Raw genomic sequence first — 24,955 nt, forward strand, 5'->3', positions numbered from 1 at the left:
ACAAAGAGACTGATTAAGAAATTAGCAAAAGATTGAACATACATTTCCCACCAAATAAGATATACTGATGGCTGATAAGATGGATGTGAAAAGATGCTCAGCATTATATATCATTAGGGAATTGCAAGTTAAAACAATGAGATACTGTTGCACACCTATTAGAATGACCAAAATCCAGAACACTGGCAATATCAAATGCTGGTGAGGATACGCAGTTAGTAGCACAACTCCTAATTCATTGCTGGTAGGAATGCAAAATGGGATAGCCACTTTGGGGAAGAGTTTATCAGTTTTTTTCAAAGGTACGTATTCTTACCATATGATCTAGTAATTGTGTTCCTTGGTATTTGCCCAAGGGAGTCGAAAACATGTCCACACAAAAGCCTACACACAAATATTTATAGCATCTTTATTCATAATTGCCAAATCTTGGATGCAACCAAGATATCCTTAAATGGGTGAATGGATAAACTGTGCTACATCTGTATAACAGAATATTTTTAAGTGGTCTCGAGAAGTGGGCTGTTGAGCCTTGAAAAGACATGGAGGAATCTTACTAAGTAAAAGAAGATGATCTGAAAAAGCTGTGTGAGAAAGTAGAAAGTATTAAGGTGAAAGCAGAAAGATTAGTGGTTGGTTGCCAGGGACATGAGGGGAATAGATGTAGCACAAGGGATTTTTTAGGGCAAGGAAACTGTTGTGTACTACGCTGTTAGGATGGGCACATGTTATATAGATTTGTCAAAACCCTAGAATATACAACACCAAGTGTGAACCACAAAGTAGACTGTGGGCTTTGCTTGATAATGATATGCCAGTGATGGCTCATCAATCATAATAAATGTCCTATGTATAACAAATGTACAAATGGTGAGTGAGGTTGATAGGAGAAAGGGAATCTGTGAGAACTTCCTGTACTTTCCACTCAAATTTTCTGTGAACCTAACATTGATGTAAAAAGTTAGTTTTAAAAAACATAGAATGTAAACACAAAGAATGAAACCTAACAAACTGCAGACTTCCATAATAATAAATAATAATTAATAATATGTATTTATTGGTTCATCAGGGGATGCAGCTGAACCACCCTAATGCAAGATGTTAATGTTAGGAGAAACTTTTTGTGAGCAAGGGGGTAGATGAGAACTCTGTACTTTTTGTTGTATTTTTTTGTAAACTGAAAACTGCTTTGTATTCTCTCTGGATACCACATATACTAAAATTAGAAAGAAAACTGCTTTAAAAATTAATGTTGAATAATTAAAAATATAAATGAATGTTTTCAGGGCGCCTGGGTGGCTCAGTGGGTTAAGCCTCTGCCTTCAGCTCAGGTCATGATCTCAGGGTCCTGGGATGGAGTCCTGCATCGAGTCTGCTCGGCAGGGAGCCTGCTTCCCTCTCTCTCTCTGCCTGCCTCTCTGTCTACTTGTGATCTCTGTCAAATAAATAAATAAGATCTTCAAAAAAAAAGTTTTCGGTCAAAACAAAAGAAACAAAGACACTGTTTTGAAGACAAAAAATAAATGTGCCCATGCAGATAGCTGCCAAGTCCTGGAATGTAGTTCTTACTTGTGTCTACTGGATTCCAAAGACTTCTTTCTTTTTCCCGTGATATCCCTTGGATTCAGCTTCAGTTGGAGTTCATCTTTTTTTTTAGAATTTAACTAGCCAATGTATTGTATATCATTATGGAGTTAATCTTGATAGTGAAGGCTAATAAGGATTAATGTCTTTGAAACAGTCATTGTAGGTATAAGAGCAGCAAGCATGAGTGAATGTATAGGTTGATTATTTCCGTCTTCTTTCTAGACCCTTCTCCCTTGCTTACCTCAACTCTCTAGGCTAGAAGTGAATCTAGAAATGATTTCCCAAGTCTCTTGGTGGTAGCAGGGTCTATGTATCACAATTCTGGCCAGGACAACATGGGGAAGTTTCAGGCAAAGCTTTGCTTTTCTGATCCAGACATTAAGCCTTCTTCTGTTCCTTTCTTTTCCTTCCTAAAGTACACATTGAGATCCAGAGGTGCAGCAGCTGTGTTGGGACCATGAGGTGGGAAGATTAAGGAAGCTGTATACTAAGCATAGCTGACTGGAAATGTGTGAGGAGCCTGCTGGTATCATTCAGGGTTGGATATTTAGTCCATAGGCTTCTTCGAAGCCGCCATTGTAGGGTTTTGTTATTTACAGAAAACACGATCCTAATTGATACACATATACAAAGAGTAAATTTTTTTATTTGAGAAATAAATTAAGCATACAAACATTAGTTTCTCATGAGAATTTTAGGACAACTTTGGTAACACAGAATTAGATATCTTAAAGATGTTAACTGATTATTTGAGTGTGTATAGTAGATGGTTAGCCGTAGATTGTCTTTGTACCACTTAAAACGTGGTCACATCATCAGAGGTAGTGAATGTAGATTCTGGGACCATGAACCCTGCCTCATGGGCTTTTTTGAAGATGCATATGAGGGATATGGGTCAGGGTAGGGTCTGGGGAGATGCCTTATATGTCTGGAAATGCCTCTTCTTTCTGCTAGGGCTATAAATTTCCTGGGTACTGCTCTTATTCTCCTTTGCTGGACTTTGCATTTCAGAAAGCATTCTTCTTGGCTTTGTCCAAGTTGGCTTATGGCCTGTGAGGTTCTGCAGGATTGTATGAAGTTTTTACAAGGTGGCCTTGGTTAGGACTTAATAAACCTTAGATAATAATAAATCATTATTATATATATGTAGTATATATATATATTTATACAATATAAATATATATAATTATATATAATATAACCATTATTATATATTATTTATAATAAACCATTATGGAGATGTGAAATTGGAGAGAATTTTGAAAATTCTATTTATAGGTATTTGATAGAGATTAACTTGCTATTTAAGTTTTCTGTAAGTGCTGCCTAGAAATGTATGTGTATGTAAGTCAAAGGAACTGGCTAAATACTAAGATACTTGTTAATTTACTGTTCTCACAAGTTTTCATATAATTATTTTATTATAGAAATGGTTTGTAAATTCTCACATAGTAAACATAAAGTTTGTTTCCAATTGTTTATTCTCTTCTAAATATCTATTCATTTTTCTCCTTAAAAAACACAATTTGCTGTTAATGTCTTAGTTGGCAGAATTAGAAGAAGAACCCTAGTTTGAAAAATACTTGAGTTTATATGGCCCCAACTCAGTTAAATGGATTTAGTATCCAGTCTGGTTATTTGCAATTAATACTCCAATAAGGCACATAATCTTTTAAAATCTATTAGAAAAGTCCAAGTTTTGTGACTTTTGATATATCCAATATGAATTAATTTTTTGATCCCTTTTGTGTACCTGGTGTTAGGCATTATATAAGTTATTTTTTATTTTTATCTCTTGTTATTAATATGTTTAATATTAAGTAGTGAAATAACATTTGGGCATTCGGTCTGGATGAAAAAGAGCGGGTGACAGGTTATAATTTATCAAATACAAATTTTAAAAGTAGGCTTATCCTTTCTCACAAGTGCAAAGCAAAATGTTTTACTAAGCTATCAAATTTTGAGTTATTGTGTGTGGTCACAATGATAAAGATTGTGTCACTTTAAGTTAACAACATTAAAAAAGCAATAGCAATTATACCATTAATAAGAAGGCAAAACTATTTTTTGGAATAAAAAGTATTATTAGAAGAAACTGTAATAAGGTGAGGAATATTTTGTTACACACCAAATGAAAAGCCCAAACATTAAGTGATGATTTCTCATATTTTAATAATCAGTGGGGTGACAGAGGCATCACTGAATGTGTCATCAAGAATCATGTGACTACTAGATGAAATACACAATACTTTCATCAGCATTGTGCAGCAAGCTCTTTTCTGGTACAACCTACATTACAACACTTATCACTTAAGGGTACATAGAACTGTCTCTTTTTTCGGGAATGTTTATCTAAGCCTGAGTTTTCTAATTCTGAAAGACTTTTGTCTTCAGTTTCATTTTGTCCACTAAGAACAGCTTTCTTCAATTCTTCCAAATTAAGATTTGAACTTTCCATTTCAAGTTGTAGCTCTCTTGTTGGCTCCCCGTCAGAGAGTGCTGCCTTCTGCTCCTGTGAGAAGTTAGGAATGTGTTCCACCGTTGTATTTAAGGTTTTCGTATGGATGATGGAGGATGGCAGGACTTCTAAAAGGGGAACAGGAAGAGAGAAAAATACTCAAATCAAGGAACATCGGGAAAACAATAAAATTTTGCACAGACATAAAAAAAGCATTGTCTTAATAGAATTAAACATCAAGACAGAATCAACAAATATCCTGATTAAACAGTTTAGAGTATTATAGTTGGGTGGCTTAAATTACTGTAGCATCACCAAGATTCTGCTTTATTCCACACACCTTCAGTCACCTTTCTTCATGTCCCCTTAATGCTTTCATTATGGCAGTTTTGACTCTTCCTGATTTCTGAAGGCATCTTGGTCATTGAAAACACTCAGTTTGACCACAGATGAATTTCTCTTACTGGATAATCTTCTTCTGTTACTAATTTCTGAGTTCTTATAGTAATCCTATCTAATATTCCATGGTGGCAAATTACTGCTTCAGGATCAAGTTTAAAAGGCAGAATCTTCAACTGCTCTGATCTAAATGTCAGGAGGTAACCCGTCTTTGACATCCCTCACACGTCTATTTAACAGTTCATTTTCCCAGAGTATTTACTTCAAATAAAACAATAAGCTAATACTTTATCTCTCCTCCTAATGCTCTTTCTCATTCAAGTTCTAAACTGACAGATGAGAATTTATACCATTTTTAGTTGTCAGAATTTTTTGCATTTTCTTTCAGTAAGATATCCTAAGGTTAATTCAGCCTCTTCATAAAATTCCCTCTGCTCTAATTTAAATCTCCTATAATTGGGGCCTTATTGAATGCACAGAAAAGCTAATAGTAAATTTCCATGTACTTAAAGCCAGTTAATTAATTAGGCAAAACAGTTGTAGCTTCTGTTGTGTTTATTCAGAGGCTGTGTTTTTTTGCATTCTTTTTCATCTGTAGATGGACATATAAGGTGTTTTGACATCTTGGCTATTGTGAATAGTGTTGCAGTGAATGTGGGAATGGCAATATCTCTTCAAGATCATGATTTCATTCATTTCAGATGCAGAAGTGGTATTGCTTGATCATATGGTAATTATATTTTTTTGGAGCAATCTATAGTGTTTCCATAGTGTTATAGTATTTCCATAGTGTTTCCTATAGTGCTGCACCATTTTGCTTTGCCTTCCCACCAACAGTATACAAGGGTTCTAATTTTTCCACATCCTGAACAACACTTGTCTTTTTTCAAGGGGCGGAGAAGCAGAGAAAGAGGGAGAGAGACAGAATCTCAAGTACACCTCATGACTAGAATGGAGGCTGATCTTACAACCCTGAGATCATGACCTGAGCCAAAGTCAAAAGTGGGTTACTTAACTGACTTGAGCCACCCAGTCACCCGTCTCTCTCTCTCTCTTTTTTTTTTTTTAATAACTATCCTGACAGCTGTGAAGTGATACCATCATGGTTTTTTTTTTTTCCCCCAAAGATTTTATTTATTTATTCATCACAGAGAGAGATCACAAGTAGGCAGAGAGAGAGACAGGCAGAGAGAAAGGGGCAGGGGGAGGGTGGGCAGCAGGCTCCCCGCTGAGCAGAGATCCCGATGCAGGGCTCGATCCTAGGACCCTGAGATCATGACCCCAGCCGAAGACAGAGGCTTAACCACCGAGCCACCCAGGCGCCCCTACCATTGTGGTTTTGATTTTCATTTCCCTGATGATTAATGACATAGAGCTTCTTTTCTTATACCCGTTGGCCATTGCATGTCTTCTATGCAAAAATATCTATTCACGTCTTCAGCCCATTTTTTAACTGGGTTATTATCTTTTTTGCTATTGAGTTGTAGGAGTTCCTTATATATGTTGGAAATTAAACCCTTAGCAGATATAGGATATGCAAATGTTTTCTCCTAGCCCATAGCCTGCCTTTTCACTCTGATTATTTCCTTTGCTCTGCAGAAGTTTTAAGTTTGATGTAGTTCCACTTTTCTACTTTTGCTTTTGTTGCTTGTGTTGCACTTTTATTAAAAGTATTTTTTTTAACTTATCTTGAAACATTTTGCAATCAATAGCAACTTTACCTTCTCAATTCTAAATAAAAGATAATATCCCAATCGACTTGAAATCACACAAACATCTCTTAACCACTGTTATTTTGGACTAAAATTTCACTACCAGAGACCTCTTTTAGTTAAAAATATCTGTCTCTTATTTTTTAAAAGGGGTTCAATAAGTGTTATTTATGCACACATTGTAGGAAAAAAATGGCTAGTTAACAATTTAATAACATGAAAACAAAACTAACAACAGAGGTTTTAAACTCATGAATCACAAATTATTGACATATACTTCCAAAAAATTCTTAACTAGTAATTTAAACATTTTTCTTGATCTTCACTTGCAGGCAATATCATGTTAGGTTATTTCCAATTAAATAATGTAGTGGGTAGTAATTAAGAGAGTTCTTTGAAAATAATTTGAAATCACAATATTCCTACAGAAATAGAAATTTGGCTAAAAAGGTATATATAAATGTGCTCAGAAAATCATTTTTAAGCAACAATTTGGAAACAACCTAAATGTCCATTAAGAATGGTTAAAACCTGTATGTCCAATAAAAATGGTTAAATATATATATATATATATATATATGGTAGATTTATGATATAGAATACTATAAAGAAGTTTTAAATTCTATTTTTGGAATAGAATGTGAGAAACTGCTCACAATGTGTTAAGTGAAAGTCAGGAGATATACATACGTATCTCCAAAAAAATTTTTTTTAAGGTTTTATTTTTTATTTTTTTTTTTAAGGTTTTATTTTTAAGTACTCTCTGCAACCAAGTGGGGCTCGAACATACAATCCTGAGATCAAGAGTCACATGCTCTGCCCACTGAGCAATCCAGGTGCCCCTACATATCTCATTAACATTGCTTTCCAATTCCTCATTAAAACAGATTTTTAAAAAATTTTCTCATTAAATTCACATATTTTTTCAAAGCCTATAATACCCATGTTTCTCATTTTTCTTATTATATTTATATATCTGTTTTTGTCTTTAATATGAGCATATTTTATTTATTCAGAAAAAGTGAATTAACAAAGGCAACACAATACAATCTGGTTGTCCCAACTTTGAATCAGTAAATCCCTGAACTTTGTAGTACTCTTCTAGTAATATTATATAAGAATTCTGTAAGAACGTGCATTAAATAAATTAGTCTCTAACCAACAGTATAGAAAACTAAAGTGAATAGCTTTATAATCATGTTTTAAATCCCAAAAAAGAGAAGCAAATTATGGTTTGTGTGCACAATAATTTTATCTGAGAGTCACTTGTATACAGGATAGATAGGCTATAGTTGTGACTTATCATAAACTGAATATATGTTGTGAAATATAGAATACTAAGTTATTCATAATTGAGCTTGCATTTTCTGAATTTAATATGACCCATTACACTGCTTAGAACAGTTTGTGAAAGTTTGCATTGCTACTTAAACTTAACTTCCAGTTTATCTTTATAAATAGTTGATTACTAATGAAGTTGTTTTTGTTTTGTTTTTTAAACCATTTCAGATTTGAGCTGTCTTCAATTCTGGGGGCTTGCTTTTAAAGAAAATCTACTGCAGCTTCCAAATGCTTGAAGAAGCATCAATCAGGTTTTCAGCTGAAAACTTCTCTTGGGCAAACTTTCCTTGACTCTAGGTCCTCTTCAGTTTCTCCTGTAGATTAGGCCCTTTTCTTTCTTCAATCCCTTACTGCACAAATGAACTTAAAAAGGTCCAGGGCAAAGAGGGTAGGAGGCTAGGCTCTCCCCTTTGGTGACCCTTACAAATAAAGATAAAATTAAAAGAGGAAATTTTCGATAGTGTGGGCCACAGCACAGCTTTTTTGCAAAGGAGTAGAGTCATTAGTGAACTCCTTCGTGTTTACCACTGCAGGATCCTCTCAGTGGTCTCCTGAGTTCAGCCCCATGCCCTCTGGCACTCAAACCAGTGCACACTTGACTGCCTCCAGCCCTCTCAAGTTGAGATGTTCTGTCCAGTTGCTCCAGCCCCCCAGCACTCCCTCTCCCAGGCCCATGGACTTAACTCGGGTCCAACCTGAATGGGTCCCACCTCGAACCGCTCTTTGCGCAACCAATATCCTCTGTGGCCCCCTCTCCCCATCCAGATCATCAGATTGCCAGGAGGTGAAGGGCTCAGTGCCCCTCAGGAGAGGCCTTTGTTGTTCCCGCTGCTAGTTCTACCTCTGGTGAGCTCCCCGGTGATAACTTACTAGAAAAGCAATTACAAGGGAAAACTCCACAACTTTCAGGCATCACAACCTGAGTCAGGGCCAAGCGCGGGAAGCCCAAGCGCTCTGGAGCCAGGAGTGCCGGTGCCTTTCTAAATGGTTGGTGGCCCGCTCTCAACCAGTAATTGGAAGTACGTAGGCGGTGGGGGGTGGGGGGATAGGGGTGCTCACCTGCAAGTGGTTCTGATGCCTGCCGAGGTTCCCGCAATTGATGGTGAACCCTTTCCACCCAGGAGATCGAGCCGCAGATCTGGATGCGTAGGCGGACTAACTCGCGGCCGCAAGCCTTAATTATCTTGTCATCGTTCTGGGCTGGGATCTCTCTGGGAAGCTGGCTCAGTAAAAGCCAGACTTTTAGCAGGTGGGACAAGTGCAGGTGCTGCATGTCGGACCAGATCGCTTCTGTTCTGGGCGTTTTTTCCTGTAGGACTGAAGCCCCTGTCGCCCACCAGTCTCTGCCTGTGCTCCAGTCCTGGACTTCAGGCTGCAGTCCTAACCAGGTTTCACCAAGCTTTTATAGCCCTTGGGCGACCACTGAGACCTGAGTCAATTATCCAGGCTCCACCCCTTTCTCCACCCACCGCCTTGGAATTCTGCCCCCAACTCCTGTCCTCCCCTTATCTCCCCGCCTTTCACCCTGAACAACTTTCCTCCCTTTACCCATCTTTCTGTTCTTGGACCCTTCACAGTTGTGTATTTTTTTTTCTTTTTTTCCCTTAAACTATTGTGTATACTTAGATAAATTTAGTCAATATTTGAAGTTTTCCTTTATTATAAAGTTAGGCATTGCCCTTACACTAAATTATATCAAGAAAAATAAAATTGAAATCACCCATATTATCTCAAATTCAGTTTTCCATCATGAACATTTGTTGTGTAACCTAATCTAAATAAGTTAATTCATATAGTGTCTGGTATATCAACCCATAAAGATATAATGAATGAACGGATAAATTAATAAGAGAGAGAACTGATGACTTTTATCTAAATCCTGGTTAAAATGTTAAAATTCTCAATGCATCACTTTAAGCTTGTTCAGTATCTTAAGTTACAGTGCACTTTCTCTACTGATTTTCTCTACTGTCTCCCAAACTATCTAGGAGATAGTTTGATTGTAACCAGTTTTTTGAATATCTTAATTTTAGGTTGTATTGTTTCTATATACCTCGAGACTGGAGAGAACACACACACACAGAAACAAGCCCCCCCCCCAAAAAAAAGATCCCACAATTCTAGAAAGGATATTTTGGTAATATAGGCTACTGCACAGACATCATGTTTATTTATTTATTTATTTTTTACTATATTCTGTGTTTACTGTATTTAGTGAGGTAATTTTTAACAGCTCCTGATTTAACAGTTTGAGATAATATGCTCATTGAACAATCTTTCTAGATGGACATTAAGTGTCCATCTTTTAAGTGTAAATAAGTCCATTTTTTCAATATTTTTTTGCTTGTGTTCATAATATATACAGATTACCTCAGTTCTACCAGGTAAATTAGAGACATGTTGGAAGTTAGGGTAGCTTTGGTTCAAGTAATAACTGAACAATCACAAGTACAACATGGGCTAGAGTAATTCTGATTTCTAGAATGCTGCTAATTGCAACAGGACCCAAATACTAAGCATTGCATAATTTAAAAAACAATAATAACAATAGAAAAGAAAAACAAAAACAGAAAAAACAACCCTTTCAAAGCTATGAGAGGGTCAGAGGTAGTGCTTTTACACAGGTTTTTCCTAAGATAAGCAGTTTGGGAGAGTCTTCTTAAAACTGAGGTTGGAAAGGTTTCTTTTGTGGGTTCATAGTCATTGCAAAAAATAATCCATTTTGCAAGGCTGCCCTCCAAAGTAATCGCTTATGTAAAATATAAGTTTCTGGGGGGCAGTAGGTGGTGTGCACTAAAACTACAGTAGAACACTGATAATCAGCCTCCTGTGACCATCTCAAATGAACTCCAGGAGAAATCAAATACAGGAAGAACCAGAAAACCAGTTAAGCAGGGACATGCAAGCAAAATTTTTTAAACTATCAGATATGATAGAAACATATGTTAAGATGACCTAAGGGTCTTTCACAAGTCTGTGTGGAAATCAGAAAACCTTAATTGTTACAACCATAGCAAATTATACCTTGTGACTTGTCTTTGTGCTTGTGACTTGGAGAACTGCTTCCAAGCACGCATACACCTTTCTTTTGCATACATAATCCCCTGTATCTAATAAGCTTCAGGGCAATTCTGCAGAGCAGTCGATAAGACTGTATCCTTGGCTATAGTCCTCAGTAGAACAACAGACAAAAGCATTTAGCAGCCTGCTTTAATGTTAGTTTTCTTTCAGTAGATGGGAATTTTTATTTTAGTAGTCTATTCTAGTAGTCTTTTTTTTTTTTTTAAGATTGATTTATTTGACAGAGAGATCACAAGTAGGCAGAGAAGCAGGCAGAGAGAGGGGGAAGCAGGCTCCCTGCTGAACAGAGAGCCTGATGTGGGACTCGATCCCAGGACCCTGAGATCACCATCTGAGCTGGAGGCAGAGGCCCAACCCAGTGAGCCACCCAGGCGCCCTACCTATGTAGTCTTATAGACCTCCTAGCCATCCTGTGAAATGGCCATTTTCCCATTTTATTTTTTTTTTAAGATTTTATTTATTTATTTGACAGAGAGAGATCACAGGTAGGTAGAGAGGCAGGCAGAGAGAGAGAGAGAGAGAGAGGGAAGCAGGCTCCCTGCTGAGCAGAGAGCCCGATGTGGGACTCGACCCCAGGACCCTGAGATCATGACCTGAGCCGAAGGCAATGGCTTAACCCACTGAGCCACCCAGGCGCCCCCATTTTCCCATTTTATAGAGAGAAAAAGCAAGTTGTGAGTACTCAAATACTTGTTCAACTGTTTAGCGCATGTGCCAGATGTGGGCTTACCCTACTGTTAAGAGTAACAGACAAGTGCAGGGTTCATAGGTTTTGTAGGCACAGCTAATAGGTTTTTGCTAAGGTTTTTTTTTTTTTTTTAATCAAAATAGCTTTATTTGAATTTTCAAGCTGTTTACTATAAAGGTATCAATGCTTCAGTGTGCCAGGCCCTGTTCTGAGTGCTTTGTAGTCTTTTCTATAATTCTAAAGATTTTATTTATTTGCTTGAGAGAGAGAGAGAGAGGGTATAAGCAGAGGGAGGGGCAGAGGGAGAAGCAGCCCCCTCCCCCAGCAGGGAGCCAGACCCAGGGCTCCATCCCAGGGCCCTGGGATCATGACTGGAGCTGAATGCATGTTGTTAAAACAAACAACAACAGAACCCAAAGAAACCTTTTAAAAGATTTTATTTATTTGACAGAGATCACAAGTAGGCAGAGAGGCAGCGGGAAGGAGGCTCCCCACTGAACAGAGATCCTGATGTCCGGCTCGATCCCAGGTCCCTGAGATCCTGACCTGAGCTGAAGGCAGAGGCTTAACCCACTGACTCAGGCACCCCACAAAGTAACCTTTTAAAAGAGAATAAACAAATATATGCCATATACATGTCTGGTAAATGCTGGAGCAATGATTCCTACCCATGTCTACTGGGTTCCAAAGCTCCCTTTCTTTGCTTCTACTGTATCCAGCCCCAGTTGGAACTAATCTGCATGGTGAAGGTTAATAGATAAACATTAATGCCTTTAAAACAGTCATTTTAGGTACAAAGGGATCAGCGAATCTATAGATTGATTCTCTAGGCCGTGCATTGTAGAAATGATTTCCCAAGTTTCTTGCTGGTAGCAGAGTCCATGTGTCACAGATCTGGCCAGGACAATATAAGCACACATGTGGAAGTTTGTGGCAAAGCCTCTGCTTTTCTGATCCAGGCACTAAACCTTCTTCTGTTCCTTTCTTTCTTTCTTTTTTTTTTTTTTTTTTAAAGATTTTGTTTATTTATTTATTTGACAGACAGAGATCACAAGTAGGCAGAGAGGCAGGCAGAGAGAGAGGAGGAAGCAGGCTCTCTGCTGAGCAGAGAGCCCGATGTGGGGCTCGATCCCAGGACTCCGGGATCATGACCTGAGCCGAAGGCAGAGGCTTTAACCCACTGAGCCACCCAGGCGCCCCTTCTGTTCCTTTCTTTTCCTGCCTAAAGTACACACTGAGATTCAGAGGTGCAGCAGCCATCTTGGGACCATGAGGTATGAGTGTCTGCTGGTTTCATTCAGATGCTGAGCAGTATTGATGGCTTACTCCCTAGGTTTGTTTAAAGCCCCCGTTACAGGGTTTTGTTTTGTTACTTACAATGCAGAGAACACAATCCTAATTAATAAATATATGCATAAATGGATTCTTTTTTTATATGAGAAACAAGCTTACATTCATTCATTTCTCATGAGGGCTTTAGTCATAATTCAGTAGCACTTGAGTTAGATATTTTAGATTGAAGTAATCATTTGATTGCTTTTACAGGATGGTTTACCACAAATTATCTTTGTACCTCTTAAAAGTTAGTTATGTAAGAAGCAGTGAATGTACTTTCTGGGACCCGGAGACCTACTTCCAGGGATTTTGTGGAAGCTGTGGTCAGGGAAGACGTGGCAAGGGCAGTTTCTGTGGAATTGCTTTTTGTGTCTGGTACTTTATCTTTGTCCTATCTAGGCTGTAAATTTCCTGGGAACTGCCCTTGTTCTTCTGGGTTAGATCTCCATTTCACAGAACTTTGTCCCAAGTGGCTGACAGCCTCTGAGGTTCTAGAGTGCCTTACTGAATTCCCTTGCTCCTGGTCTCCTACCCACCACCCTCCCGCCTCTACCCCATCCACTTGGGGTCAGCCTGTGGTTCTAAGAGAAACTCACTTTTTTAGAGCAGGAGACTCTGCTCTTTTTATTTCACCACTAATGTCTTTCTAGCAGCTTCACATTTTGTAGCAAATTCTCACTGTTTTCACTGATGTGTCAATAGCAACAGTCCCACTCAGTTCCCAGGATAATTAGTATTTCCTCAGATCTATTTTTCTTTGTATATTTCTTCCATCATTTCATTGGGATCTGGAGGAGGAGAGGTAAACCCTTGTATTTTTTTTAAGCACAGTGATCAGAAATGGGTGCTGACTGTGTATCTCATCAACATCCTTGGGACCACTCTAGATGTTTGTGCTTTCACTTCAGGTTATCACGCTGTTTTATCAAGAAGACTGAAACAAAAAATGAAGGAAAATTAGGATCTTAAGAAAGTTCTCTTATTAGCAGACCTTTGGGAAATCTCTTGGCTAAGAGATTAGAAAAGATAAATAGCTTCAATATTTTCTTATTTCCCCTCAATAATAGATGTGCTAAGGGAATGTTCAGAAAGAATTATGCGACTGGATGAATACTTTTTGTGAGCAGGGATCTTAGTTTTTTTCATTAATGATACATGCTTGTCATGTAATAGGCAGTCAAATAATGGGTCCCCAAATTATTGCTCACCATGAATGTTGATATATTGAGTCAAAAATTAAGGCTCAGCATTATATGCTGCATTGACATCTGGTGTAACAGGGAGGGACTTTAACGGCCCAACCATAAGTTCCCCACCCTACTTGCTTACACAGTGGAGTCCAGCTCTCCTAGCCAAACAACTCTACTCAAGAGGACCAGGCACAGTTCTTGCTTATCCCTCAGTAATGGGTTTCATTTTCCTGCCACCTCATGGAATCATTCAAAGAAGTCAGTCACATTCTCTCACAGGAACCGCATTCTCTCATAGTAATCTCACCCTCTTGCTTCTGCAAGGCCTTCCTTATAGAGTCCCTGGTGGTTCACTCTGTTCTGAGTGCATCTCCCATTTAGCCATGCAGTGTCCTACCCTGAGCTGCGAGTGTATGTGATTAATAAACTGCTGCCAGTCTCATATGTCCAGTGTTGGTGTCAAAGGTTGTATGTGGCCATCCCTATAATCTTAGGCAGAGTTTCCTCCCACACCAATGGGTGAATAGAAGGCAGTTAAAATATTTGGATCATAGACAAGGTGGCCTATTCATGACCAAGGACACCTGGTCATCTTTAATTAACTCCTCTTGGCTAACTAACTGGTTCAATGACATAGCAAAGCCTCCTGAGACAGAACTACCAATTGCTGCAGGCTCGTGTTTTGGGTATACTTTCTGTCTTTGTCAATATTGCCATCTCTTCCCACCCTAAAATGTTCTCATCCCCAAGACAAGAATTGTTAATTGATTGCACCACAGCTTGAATGTTGTTGGGTTTGGCCGTGTTTGGCAGGTGGTCTCTGAGTCTCCTACTTGTAAAGGCAGACACAACTAACTTTAACTGTTTGGCTCTTGAGTCCCACTTGCCAAGGGTCCAGCTAGAACAATGTGGTCACTGCATCTAGCCTGATGACCATCCCTCGCAGCTTGGGGGTAGCTATGTGGATATTGTTTGTGATTGTGCACCCCTGAGATAGGCTCAGAGTTGACCCTCTGTGAGTTTTGTGGAAAAGGAGACTACTATCCTGGGAAGAATTAAGAATAACACCTCAGTTGCAGGTCTATGGCCAGGTACTAATGAGAAAAGAAAAAGGGAAGGAGCATTTGGTACAAGCTCCCACCCATGTACCTGGATTTTGCTTAGTGTTGCTGATTACCAGCATACCAAAGGGCTAATCTGGCAATCATGGAATTTGATGACTCCCACATGGGCCATAGACAAAATGACCTTATCGTATGTGGACCCGGAGCCTAGGGAGATTGACTGGTATTACCTGGAGGAAAAAGTGGTTGCCTATAAGGCTAGCTGCTATGCTTCTGAACTTTTTCCGTAGCCACCTGTACAATGGGTAATTGGATCAAAAGAGAAACTAAAAGCCATGACTTTTTGTAGTTAGAAGTGTGAAATATTTTGAGAGAAATTGTATACAGAGAGCGAGAGAGATACAGAAAAGAAAGCCAAGAGCTGGGGTGCTGTGATTCATATACTTAACAGCAGACAGCACAGCAGGACCTGTAAGTACTCTTCTGCCACTGCTGCCTATGCTTCTTTCATAACAAAGATCCTGATCCTCAGGGTTACAGGGAAAAACACCTGTGGCATCCCTGTGGCATAGCAAAGGAGTTAATTCAAACTTCCTTAAACCCTGTAAGCAACTATTGCCATGGCGGTGGCCCCTAAACCTCATGATACTGATTTGAAACTCTGGAGGAAGAAATTAATAAATAAGTATAGGGTAGAGAGGACCCCCCCCCCAAAGTATATTTAGTGGCCAACCAAAAAAGGGAGAAAGAGAAAGAAAGAAAATGAAGGAAAGAAAAAACAAACAAACCTGGCCATGGGGAAAGAAAAAAAAAAAAAAAAAACCTGAAACAAAGACCCACAGTTAGACCCAACTGAAAGTCCAAAATTTACTAAAATAAATGTAAAATAGATAAAGACCTATTTATTGGCTCTTGAATCTCCACAGCATAGATTCTGAATTAATCTTAACATCTGCTGAAATCTACCAATTGCTACCAATTGGACATAATACTAGATTCAAATTATAGGTATACCTGGGGGTCCTTCTACATATTAACATGATACCCGCGATAATCCTTGGAGGTTACTACATATGAAATCAGAGAACAAATAGGTATGTCTTACTTTAACCACTAAGACTGTTGTTTTGGCTAAATTGCCCATTGCTCCCATTGCTCTAAAATAGATTTTAGTTAGCGCAGATACTCTCTGACCCAATAAGTGATAAATTAAAAAATAAAGAAAAAGTCTTTGGTACTTAGCATTTGGCTTGACAAAATTTGACCCCATTAACTCATCTGCATGTTTTTTTACAAACTCTTGGGCTATTGTTTAAGATTTGCCCTAGGATACTACTTATTCATATTACCCTTAATCTAGGGTGTTGTCCTCATTAATATAAATGGTCCTTCAGATTCGCCAAAGGCCCATGGCTCCCACTCCCAACCTGGGCCTTTATTCCAGCCCAAAGTTTCCCTAACATTGCAGCACAGGAGAATTGCCTGGGAGATTTAAGAAATCCTAATGTGTTGCATGCAAAACAATCAAATCAGTATATCTGGTGTGAGAACCAGGCATCGGTATTTTTAAATATCTCTGTTGTGCCCAAGTTTTTGCGTCTGAGAGACCACCAAGGAGCCAAGCACCGATGCAATCACATGAGTGTTTATTTGACAAGCTTAAGCTTGGGCCCAAGTATACCTGATGCAGATGCAGCGGAGTAGGGGCTTGGACCCCGAGCATAGTTAAGGCAGGGGTATTTATGGGTTCCTGTTACTAAAGTAGGGTGGGGATTCCTGGAACCAAAGCAGGGTGGGGGTCTCTGAAACTAAAGCAGGGTGGGGCTTTCTGAAACCAAAACAGGGTGGGGGTTACTAAAGCAGGGTGGGGCAAGTTCAACCCTTGGGCACAGGGGTCCTAGATGGCTGCCGGAGCTAAGATGGCTGTACTTATGCTAAGGCTAAACCTGAGGCGGGATGGCCTTGATTTTTCTTGGCCTCCACATTTCCCCAGAACAATTTTGACCCTTAAATCTCTAAGGTTGTTGAAAGTGGAAGGTCTCATCTTCCGTAACTTCTTCCTGCTCAGTAGAGTTGTCCTGACCTACTCGGGTCAATATTGATCAGTTGGGGAATGTATAGGAGAGTTATGAAAGACAGAGGCAGCTGAGTCCAGGGGTTTAAATCAATCATTAAAGGAGAGAGGGACTGTTTAAAGTGCTAACCTGAGTAGGTCAGAACCCAAGAAATATTTTGTGATAATCTGGAACATCAAGATGGCTGCACTTATGTCAGGGCTAGACTTGAGATGGGTACAGCCTTGTTTTTCTTGGCCTCCACATCTCTAGCTGTCTACAGTGTGCCAAACAGTTGACAAACCACTATGTAGCCACTGCCTAAAGACTCTAGTGAAAGATTTTAGGAATAACGCCATTTAATCTGTTACTTACATAACCCTTTATATCAATAAAGTTAGAATTCCTGAATATATCAGTCCTTAGTATAAATGGGTTATGCAGTACTTTAAATGTCTTGTAAAGAGCTAATGTCAGTATCATAAGTGTTGGGTCCCCAATGTTGGGTACCCCAATAATGGGTCCATGGTCAAAGGACTGAGACTGATACAAAGCGAAGGTCAAGCAACGCTTTATTTCACGCCAAGCATCAAGAACCAGACTGACCATCAAACAGACTGGTCGCGGCTGTCCCTTACAGAGAGGACGACCCCTCCCTGCTTTCCAGACTAACTTTTTTTTTTTTTTTTCAGACTAACTTTTGTAGAGCAAAGGCCCTGTGGCTGGGCCTGGCCACACACAGGTGGCTAATTGAATTACAGTTCACCCCACAGTAGCTATAGAAACTAGCCTATCACCTTGTAGCTAGGAGACAGTATGAGCCCCCACTGATTGAATGTCTCCACCTGACCTGACACACCCTTGTATTTGGGCCATTATCTCCACTTGACCTAACCCACCCTTGTATTTGGGCTGTTACCTGGAACTGGTTTCTCGGACTTGCTTTTAAATAAGTTCCCCTGGGGCGGGCAGGGTCAATTTAAGTTTTACTGCATAAACAACAAAATGGCTGTTCAACCTAGGTGGGGACGCTCTGGGTAAATAGGCCTTACAATAAGGATATACAAATATGGTGGAAAACAGATGTGTATGTACAGAAAGGGGAATGTATTCTGGAACTTGTCTACGGTTCTAGCCAGTGTTTTATAGAAACATGTTAATTATTTCAATTTATATTCGTGGAACACATGTGAAAAATTAATACAAAGAAGTTCAGTCATGACTATTGAACCCAAATAATCACACTTTATTCCTTCCTACTTGATTTTCAACATTGATCTTTTATTCTGCAGTGACATCAAATGTCACTTATAATTTGCATATTTGAAGTGATTAGTAAGTTATGTTTTATATTTACTTGTATCTGGCTCAATAAACCAATCTTGAAATAACTCAGAATAATCCTTATAGACTTCTCAAACAATTTTATTATTAAAATATTAAAGCTTTAGAAATATATATGATTCTATTGATATTTAAGAAGTATTGTTTTCCTAGAAGCCAGTTTGAACAGAATTTTTTCTTTTTAAGATTTTGTTTATTTGAGAGAAAGAGAGAGAGAGAGAGAGTGGAGGGCAGGGGGTAAGGACAGAGAGAGTAGAAGAATCCCAAGCAGACTCCCTGCTGAGCAAGGAGTCCAATCTAGGACTTGAACCAAGGACCCTGGGATCATGACCTGAGCTGAAGGCAGATGCTTAATTGACTGAACTACCCATGCCTCCAAGTTAGAACAGAATTGTAAATTGCCTTTTTTATGAAGTGAGGATTGTTTAATTCTACTTTTTTGGTTAACATTAACTGATAAATGCAGGTGGCTATATTCTTTTTTTGGGGAAAAGTGATACCCCAAAGCATTTGATGAAAGGAATTATCTTGAACTAAGCTGGCTACAGTGGAGAAGAAAATAGATGAAAAGTGTAGGACAAGTTGTATGCTCTAGGATTATGAACTCTCTTCATCTATGATTCAGTGGTTTCTAACAAGTGACTTACTGATTTTTAATGAGGGTGCTTTTCCTGTTGTTAGGTGTTTATAGAGGATTTGTTTATTTCATTACAGTGAATGAAGAGACCTTACTTCTCCAGAGTGATTATCGAACCCAATAACCAGCTGTTTTGAATGCCTAGGACCACTTCCCTAAAAGGCATAATTTTTGAAAACCCTATTTTCTTTTAGGTTTTCTTGTTCACAGGTCTAGATAACTCAGATAATTTTGGATTTTCCAGGATATCCCTGATTTCAGTTTTATTTGTTTTAGTAAATATCAATTGTTTAAAGCATCACTGAATGTTATTTGAATTCTTATACCTTTTCTTTCTTGAAATATCATCTAAATGGACTAAGCAAATATGGCCCCTGATCACATCACTTTCCCTAGTTTTATTTCTCAAATGTGTTCATTGTGTCCATAGAAAATGAATAGCCATTTTCTGACAAATAGGGTATACAGTCAACTGATAAACAGAGAAAGGTTTGCAGTCAGCTGTTTCTCCTTTGTAAAATAGAACTCATGAAGTTTTATAGTAGAATGAAAATAGCAATAAACATGGGATACACTTGGGAGAACGTCGATAAACACAGAACAGTAATATTAGGAATTTACTGAGTAAATTTATCTGCTAAAATTTATCTGCTAAATACTTTGCCTGAATTATCTCATTTTACCCCCCTTCAGCAACCCTCTGAGCTAGCTAATATTAGTACCACCAACTGCCAGAGAGGTGATAGAGGAACAGAGATTCAGCCACATGCTCAGGTTTGGTGAGCCTTTGGAATGAAGGTTCATACTGAGACTCAATCTGCAGAGCTTGGGCTCTTAACCCTTGGATACTGACCACAGTTTCCTGAGAAATTTTGTAAACATGATTTTATTTTTCCCACCCAACAATCATGTTACATGTAATAGTGAAAATGTAATATAGGCTAAGTACCTTTTAAATTTAAATTTAAATAGTGAGGCTGCTAGCCTCACTAACAATCTTTCAAAAACTGTCTGTTAACTTTGTATACCTGGAAAGCTAAAAAGTAATGGTTATTCATCACTCTTGAGAAAAAAATATACATTCTAAACAAAGTCAGAAGAAAGTCTAAATTATTGGACTATAAATTCAAAGTGGTGGTTCTCAACTAGGGGTGATTTGGAGACATATTTGATTGTCCAACCAAGATGGGGTGGGGGTTGCTATAAACATCGAATGGGTAGAGCCCAGGAATGCTAGTAAACATCATGCAATGACAATGCATGCAACAGCCCCCTACCGCAAAGAATCATCTGGCTCCAAGTGTGCTGAGGTTAAGAAATCCGGAATTAAGGCAACAAAATAGTTTCATTTACACTATTAAAATTATATACTAGTAAACACTATTAGAATTATCCAAGTAATTACAAATGCTGTAATGTGATGCATTCAATAAATTCATGAAGCTAATAGTCTGGCATATTGAGTCTAATAGTATATTTTGGTGAGTTCAAAAATATATGATGTTTTGCTGGTGTTTAGACTCAGGTTCTTGATTAACTGGCAGAGTACTAGATATTTAAATATTTCAGGAGCCAGCATACATCTTGAGAGTGTCTGCATCTCGTAAAGAAACACATTGATAGGGACTTGTAGGTAGCTCAGTCAGCTGAGCTTCTTTTTCTTGGATTCCAGTCAGGTCATGATCGGGTTGTGGGATTGAGCCCCACATCAGGCTCTGCACTCAGTGGGGAGTCTGCTTGGATTCTTTCTCTTTCTCTCCTTCCTCTGGTCCCCTCATGTGCTCTCTCTCTCTCTCAGATAGATAAATAAAAAACAACAACAACAACAAAGAAACTGGTTGATGGCTCAGGACTCAGTCTTACTCTGTTGAGAAGGAGTTTCCTTAGTTACTAGGGGTTTTGTTTCTTGATTGCTTTGTCCTTAAAACCCTGATCTCTGCTCACTGGCACTGCAGTGAACATCCCAGTGAGACTGGGATACTTTTCTCCCAACAACTTGAATAATCTTGAGTGAAAACCTTTATATCCGAATTCTAAATAAAAGATCTGGTCTATAAAATTAACACCATTAGCATAAAATCTAAAAGTAATTTTGTTTCAAAAATTCTGAGTATGTACATTAGATGACAAATGTTAAAATTCAGTTCATTCTTTCATTCTGCTTCTCTCCTCTTTTTGAATAATTCCATACTAAAGCCATTAGGGAGGGCAGAACAAAAGAAGTGTCTAGTGATGGCTCAGAGGGATGTGTTGAAAGCCAGGAAAAGCAAGTAGGGCATACACACTGGGGATGGCAAGGAAGGAGGGAAGGTAGCCTAGTGAGAGATGTGTGGGCCTAACTGGTTAAAGTTGGCTTCTGCACAGTGAGGCAGGCTAGTGGAAAAAGTAGGTTGAGGAACACATCTCAGCATGTGTAGTCAGAGCTCAAGCAGCGTTAAGAGGGGATCTGTGTAGAAGGGCTTTCCAGCACAGGGTATTGATACTCAAATAGACTGAGAAATGCAAAAAGAAAATGAGATAATGCTTTAGAAATCTTGATGAAAAATTATTAACAACCAGGAATTCTGTACCCAGCCAATCTATCAATCAAACATCAGAAGAGAATTAAGTTATTTTTAGATAGGTAAGGTCTCAACAGGCTTCCTCCATTTACTCTTTTTCAGAAAGCTATAAGAGGATGAGTTCCAGCAAATGAGATAGTGCAGCATAGGGAATAGGAAACAAAAGACCCAACACAGAAATAGGGAGAAGGGAACCCCTGCCATACATGAAGGGAGAACTCAGGATAGGAGCTGAGTAGAGGGAAAACAGTCCAGATGGGAGCAGGTCAGACGTCTCCAAATTTCTTCATGAAGGAGAGACTGATAGACTAATTGATGTAAATGGATGTCTTGGGAGGAGATTTAGAAACTGACAAAGAGTTCATGGTCAAGGAAATGATAAATATAGAGAACATTAAAGACATGAAACAACAAAACTTACTAATTCCAGAAAAGCAGGAATCCAAGCAAGAAAGGAAAAATAATCACATTTTACTACATGGCACAGTTGTGAAAAGTGTTCATAATCATTATAACGCAAACACTGAATATTGATCTAACTGGAATGATCACCCAACAGGATTGGAAGAATGGGGCAATGGGAAGGATGCAAGCATGTGTAGTTGTGGTGGAGATGGTGGTGTGGGAGAGTTGTAAGCAAATTCCTCATGATGTACATATTACATCAGGAAATAATATTTTTTAAAATTGGAAATATTAAGAATTGGCTAAACTGGAATGTTATTTAGAGATGTAGTTAAAGTAACATTGTCTGTAGTAAAATGGGAGTTGCTTTCAACTACTTTCCCTTGGCAATTTCATCATTTCAGTTTGAGCTGATCTGACTCCCAGCTTGTAGCACCTGCATCTCCTGCCTACAGGTTTTCTCAGACCTCCAGAACCCACTTTGCCTAAATACCCTAAGTGCTAGAGAAATAACGGTCCAGGAACTGCCTTCCACCAGTGAACTACAAAGTAGGTTATAAATACCCCAGCTTTTTAATTCCTTGGGTCGGATACCTCTGGGGTGAAGGGGATTCTAAATCATTTCTCAGAATTCTCCAGCAGGATTAAGTTGCTCACAGAGGTAATTTCCTGGGTAAGATTTCATTTTTTAGTTTTCTTCTCTGTCCTGTCTTACTTCACCAATGCCCCACCAGCGTTTCTGGGATTACCTGCCACGTAAATGACTTGCTCAAGTCACTGTTGCAAAATTTGCTTCAGGGAGATCTTATACTGAGACAGCTAAAAAAGATAAAAGGGAATATCTCTGAGGAAAAAGAAATGGTAGGGAGAATGGACTACTTAAGCCATGACCCATGAATCTATTTGAATTTTTTTTCCCCCTAAAACACTCCTAGTAGGAAATTGACGTTTCTGCTTGAATTGCTAAAGAGAACTTATCAAAGTTGAACAGAACTTCCTTTGCCAGCCTACTTAGACTTTCAGGCTTTTTCAGAGATGTAAGGCTTGTCCTCAGCTTCCAGTTCAGAAAAGAAAATTGTCTGGAAGGTCAGTGCTGTACTCTGTCCATAGTCCATGGTTATTGAATTTAAAAAAGTAGACATCCATAGGCACAAACTGTATTCAAACCCCAGGTGTCTTTTTATTGTTTCTGGTTCTTGAAAGAGCATTAGTTGGAATCCTTTCAAAATGTTTAATTCCTTGAAGATGAAAATAAAGCATTCTTGAGGCCAACTTTTCTCTGAAATAATTTAAGAAGATGTAAAATGGTCAAGTAGTTCAATCCATCTTGGGTTTCTAGCATTCTCCTTCTCTCTCTTTTTCTCAATCTCCTGGGTGCATAGAAATGGTGCTACCTTCTACTCAAGTCAGATCTCCATCAGCAGTAAATTAATGGTGAGGAGATGGTAGGAAGAGAAGGGAAAATAGTCACCTGTATTCCTCAAAGCCCAGTCATGTTACCCTGACATCCTGACAGCTTTTAACAGACGTCCTGTATTATATTTCAATGTCTACTAGTATCTTTGATCCATTGATTTGCACATGTATTCAGCAGCTGTTTCCTTATAGCTTTTTGAAACCTTCACCAACCCAGAATCCCAGATTGCCAGTTCTCCCTAGGACATGACTTCATGTGGACACATCCTGAACTCTATTCCTCTAACACCAAATGAAATGCCAAAGCCAACTCAGGGTCAGTGTCTGCCTGTCCCTCAGGTCCAGGCAGAGCACCACAGAGTGCTGCTGGCCACAGATGAAGTCCTCTAAGAAAAAATAAATAAGCTGAGATTAGCAATCCATCATTCAACCATGACACTTGTGGACTGAGAAATTGTGAACCAGAAATGTCTTCTAAACCAGAGACTTAGCAATATCATTGAGTCTTTATCACTGGGATATATGTTTCCAGTTGCTTTTATTGGTGGTTATGATGAATTTGTTCTACCCAGACACACTTCTTACTGTCATCCAAGTAACCAAATGAATAAGCACAGCAAAATAACTGGCTAGAGAATCCCACAGGTGACTTTGGTCCCTGGGGGGCTCAGCTCCCCAAACCAGTGGCTCCCTTGGCAGCTATTTTTGGACTATTTACTATAAGGGACATTCCAGTTATCTCCATCCCTTCATGAAGACTACTCTTTCTTGGCCCTCTTTTTATTTTCCTTATCTTCTAGGCCTTTCTTTCTCTGCCTCCCCTGCCTCTAGCCAGTCTGGACTTCCTGGTACACCTGCAACTCAAGCACTGCTCAAGTCTTCATAAGCTCTAAGAGTGACCCATAGTTACTAGTAGAAAAATCAGAAGAGATACTATGTAGTCATCCTGGAGTACTGGAAACTACTTTCTGCAAATTAGATAGTTGGTAAATGCAGGGTTTTCCTGAAATCTCCTGTAGGCATCCACAAGGCCAAACCTAAGGAGCACTTCCAGTGTTCTTGCAGAACAGACACACTCCAAGGCCAAGAGATAGTGCAACCCCTGAGTAACAGGCTTTGTTTAATAATATTTCCTAGGAAGAGTTTGTTCCTTTCTCAGAATAGTGGAGCAGAAAACCTATCTAGGTTCTGGCTGGTGTCTCTAGAATATCACATTTGAACCTGCATATATTAATATTGTTGAAGTCTATAAAATACATTATGAATTTCAGATTGCTCATATTCAGATTACATTGGTTGTAGATAATGTTTTGGAATTTGAGTCTGCTCCCTCCCCATCCTTTTCTAACCCCGGTCCTTCTAATCCCCTCTTCTAAGACTCTGAGCCTGAGTATATGAGAGTTTAAACATATTTTTAATTTTAACTTTCATTGTCACTGTCCTTTCAGAGTCATGCAGCATGCTGCATTGGAAGGATTCCTTCCAGGGATTCAAAACACCAATGTTTTAGTACAAACTACCGTCACCAGATGTGGGACTTTAGGTAAATCAGTAAAGACCTCCATTTTCTTAAGAAAATGTAAAATGGGTGCTTATACTAGACCATTTTAAGGGTTTTCTCATTTTAACATCTTGACAATAATTCCAGTATTTGTCATTAAAACTGCTATGAGTAGATTTGGA

The 24,955-nt window shown here is 38.8% G+C and overlaps 1 protein-coding gene across 1 annotated transcript; it reads right to left on the bottom strand.

The window, feature by feature from the left end:
• Positions 1 to 3,734: 3,734 nt before the first annotated feature.
• RLN1 (relaxin 1) lies at positions 3,735 to 9,193 on the bottom strand. Its single transcript, XM_032307626.1, has 2 exons — positions 8,557 to 9,193; positions 3,735 to 4,173 (listed from the first exon to the last, which is right to left on the bottom strand). Exons 1-2 carry the CDS (start codon positions 8,768 to 8,770, stop codon positions 3,842 to 3,844), a joined length of 546 nt encoding a protein of 181 aa, XP_032163517.1. The 5' UTR covers positions 8,771 to 9,193; the 3' UTR covers positions 3,735 to 3,841.
• Between the last annotated feature and the right edge of the window lie 15,762 nt (positions 9,194 to 24,955).

This window comes from Mustela erminea, chromosome 12 (genome assembly GCF_009829155.1).
Source record: "Mustela erminea isolate mMusErm1 chromosome 12, mMusErm1.Pri, whole genome shotgun sequence".
In the NCBI taxonomy this organism is placed as follows: domain Eukaryota; kingdom Metazoa; phylum Chordata; class Mammalia; order Carnivora; family Mustelidae; genus Mustela; species Mustela erminea.

Coding starts and splice junctions, on each gene's coding strand:
- RLN1 (XM_032307626.1), bottom strand. CDS start 8,770: ATGCAGCACCTGCACTTGTCCCACCTGCTAAAAGTCTGGCTTTTACTG. Junction 4,174..8,556: donor GGCATCAGAACCACTTGCAG/GTGAGCACCCCT, acceptor TTCCCCTTTTAG/AAGTCCTGCCATCCTCCATC.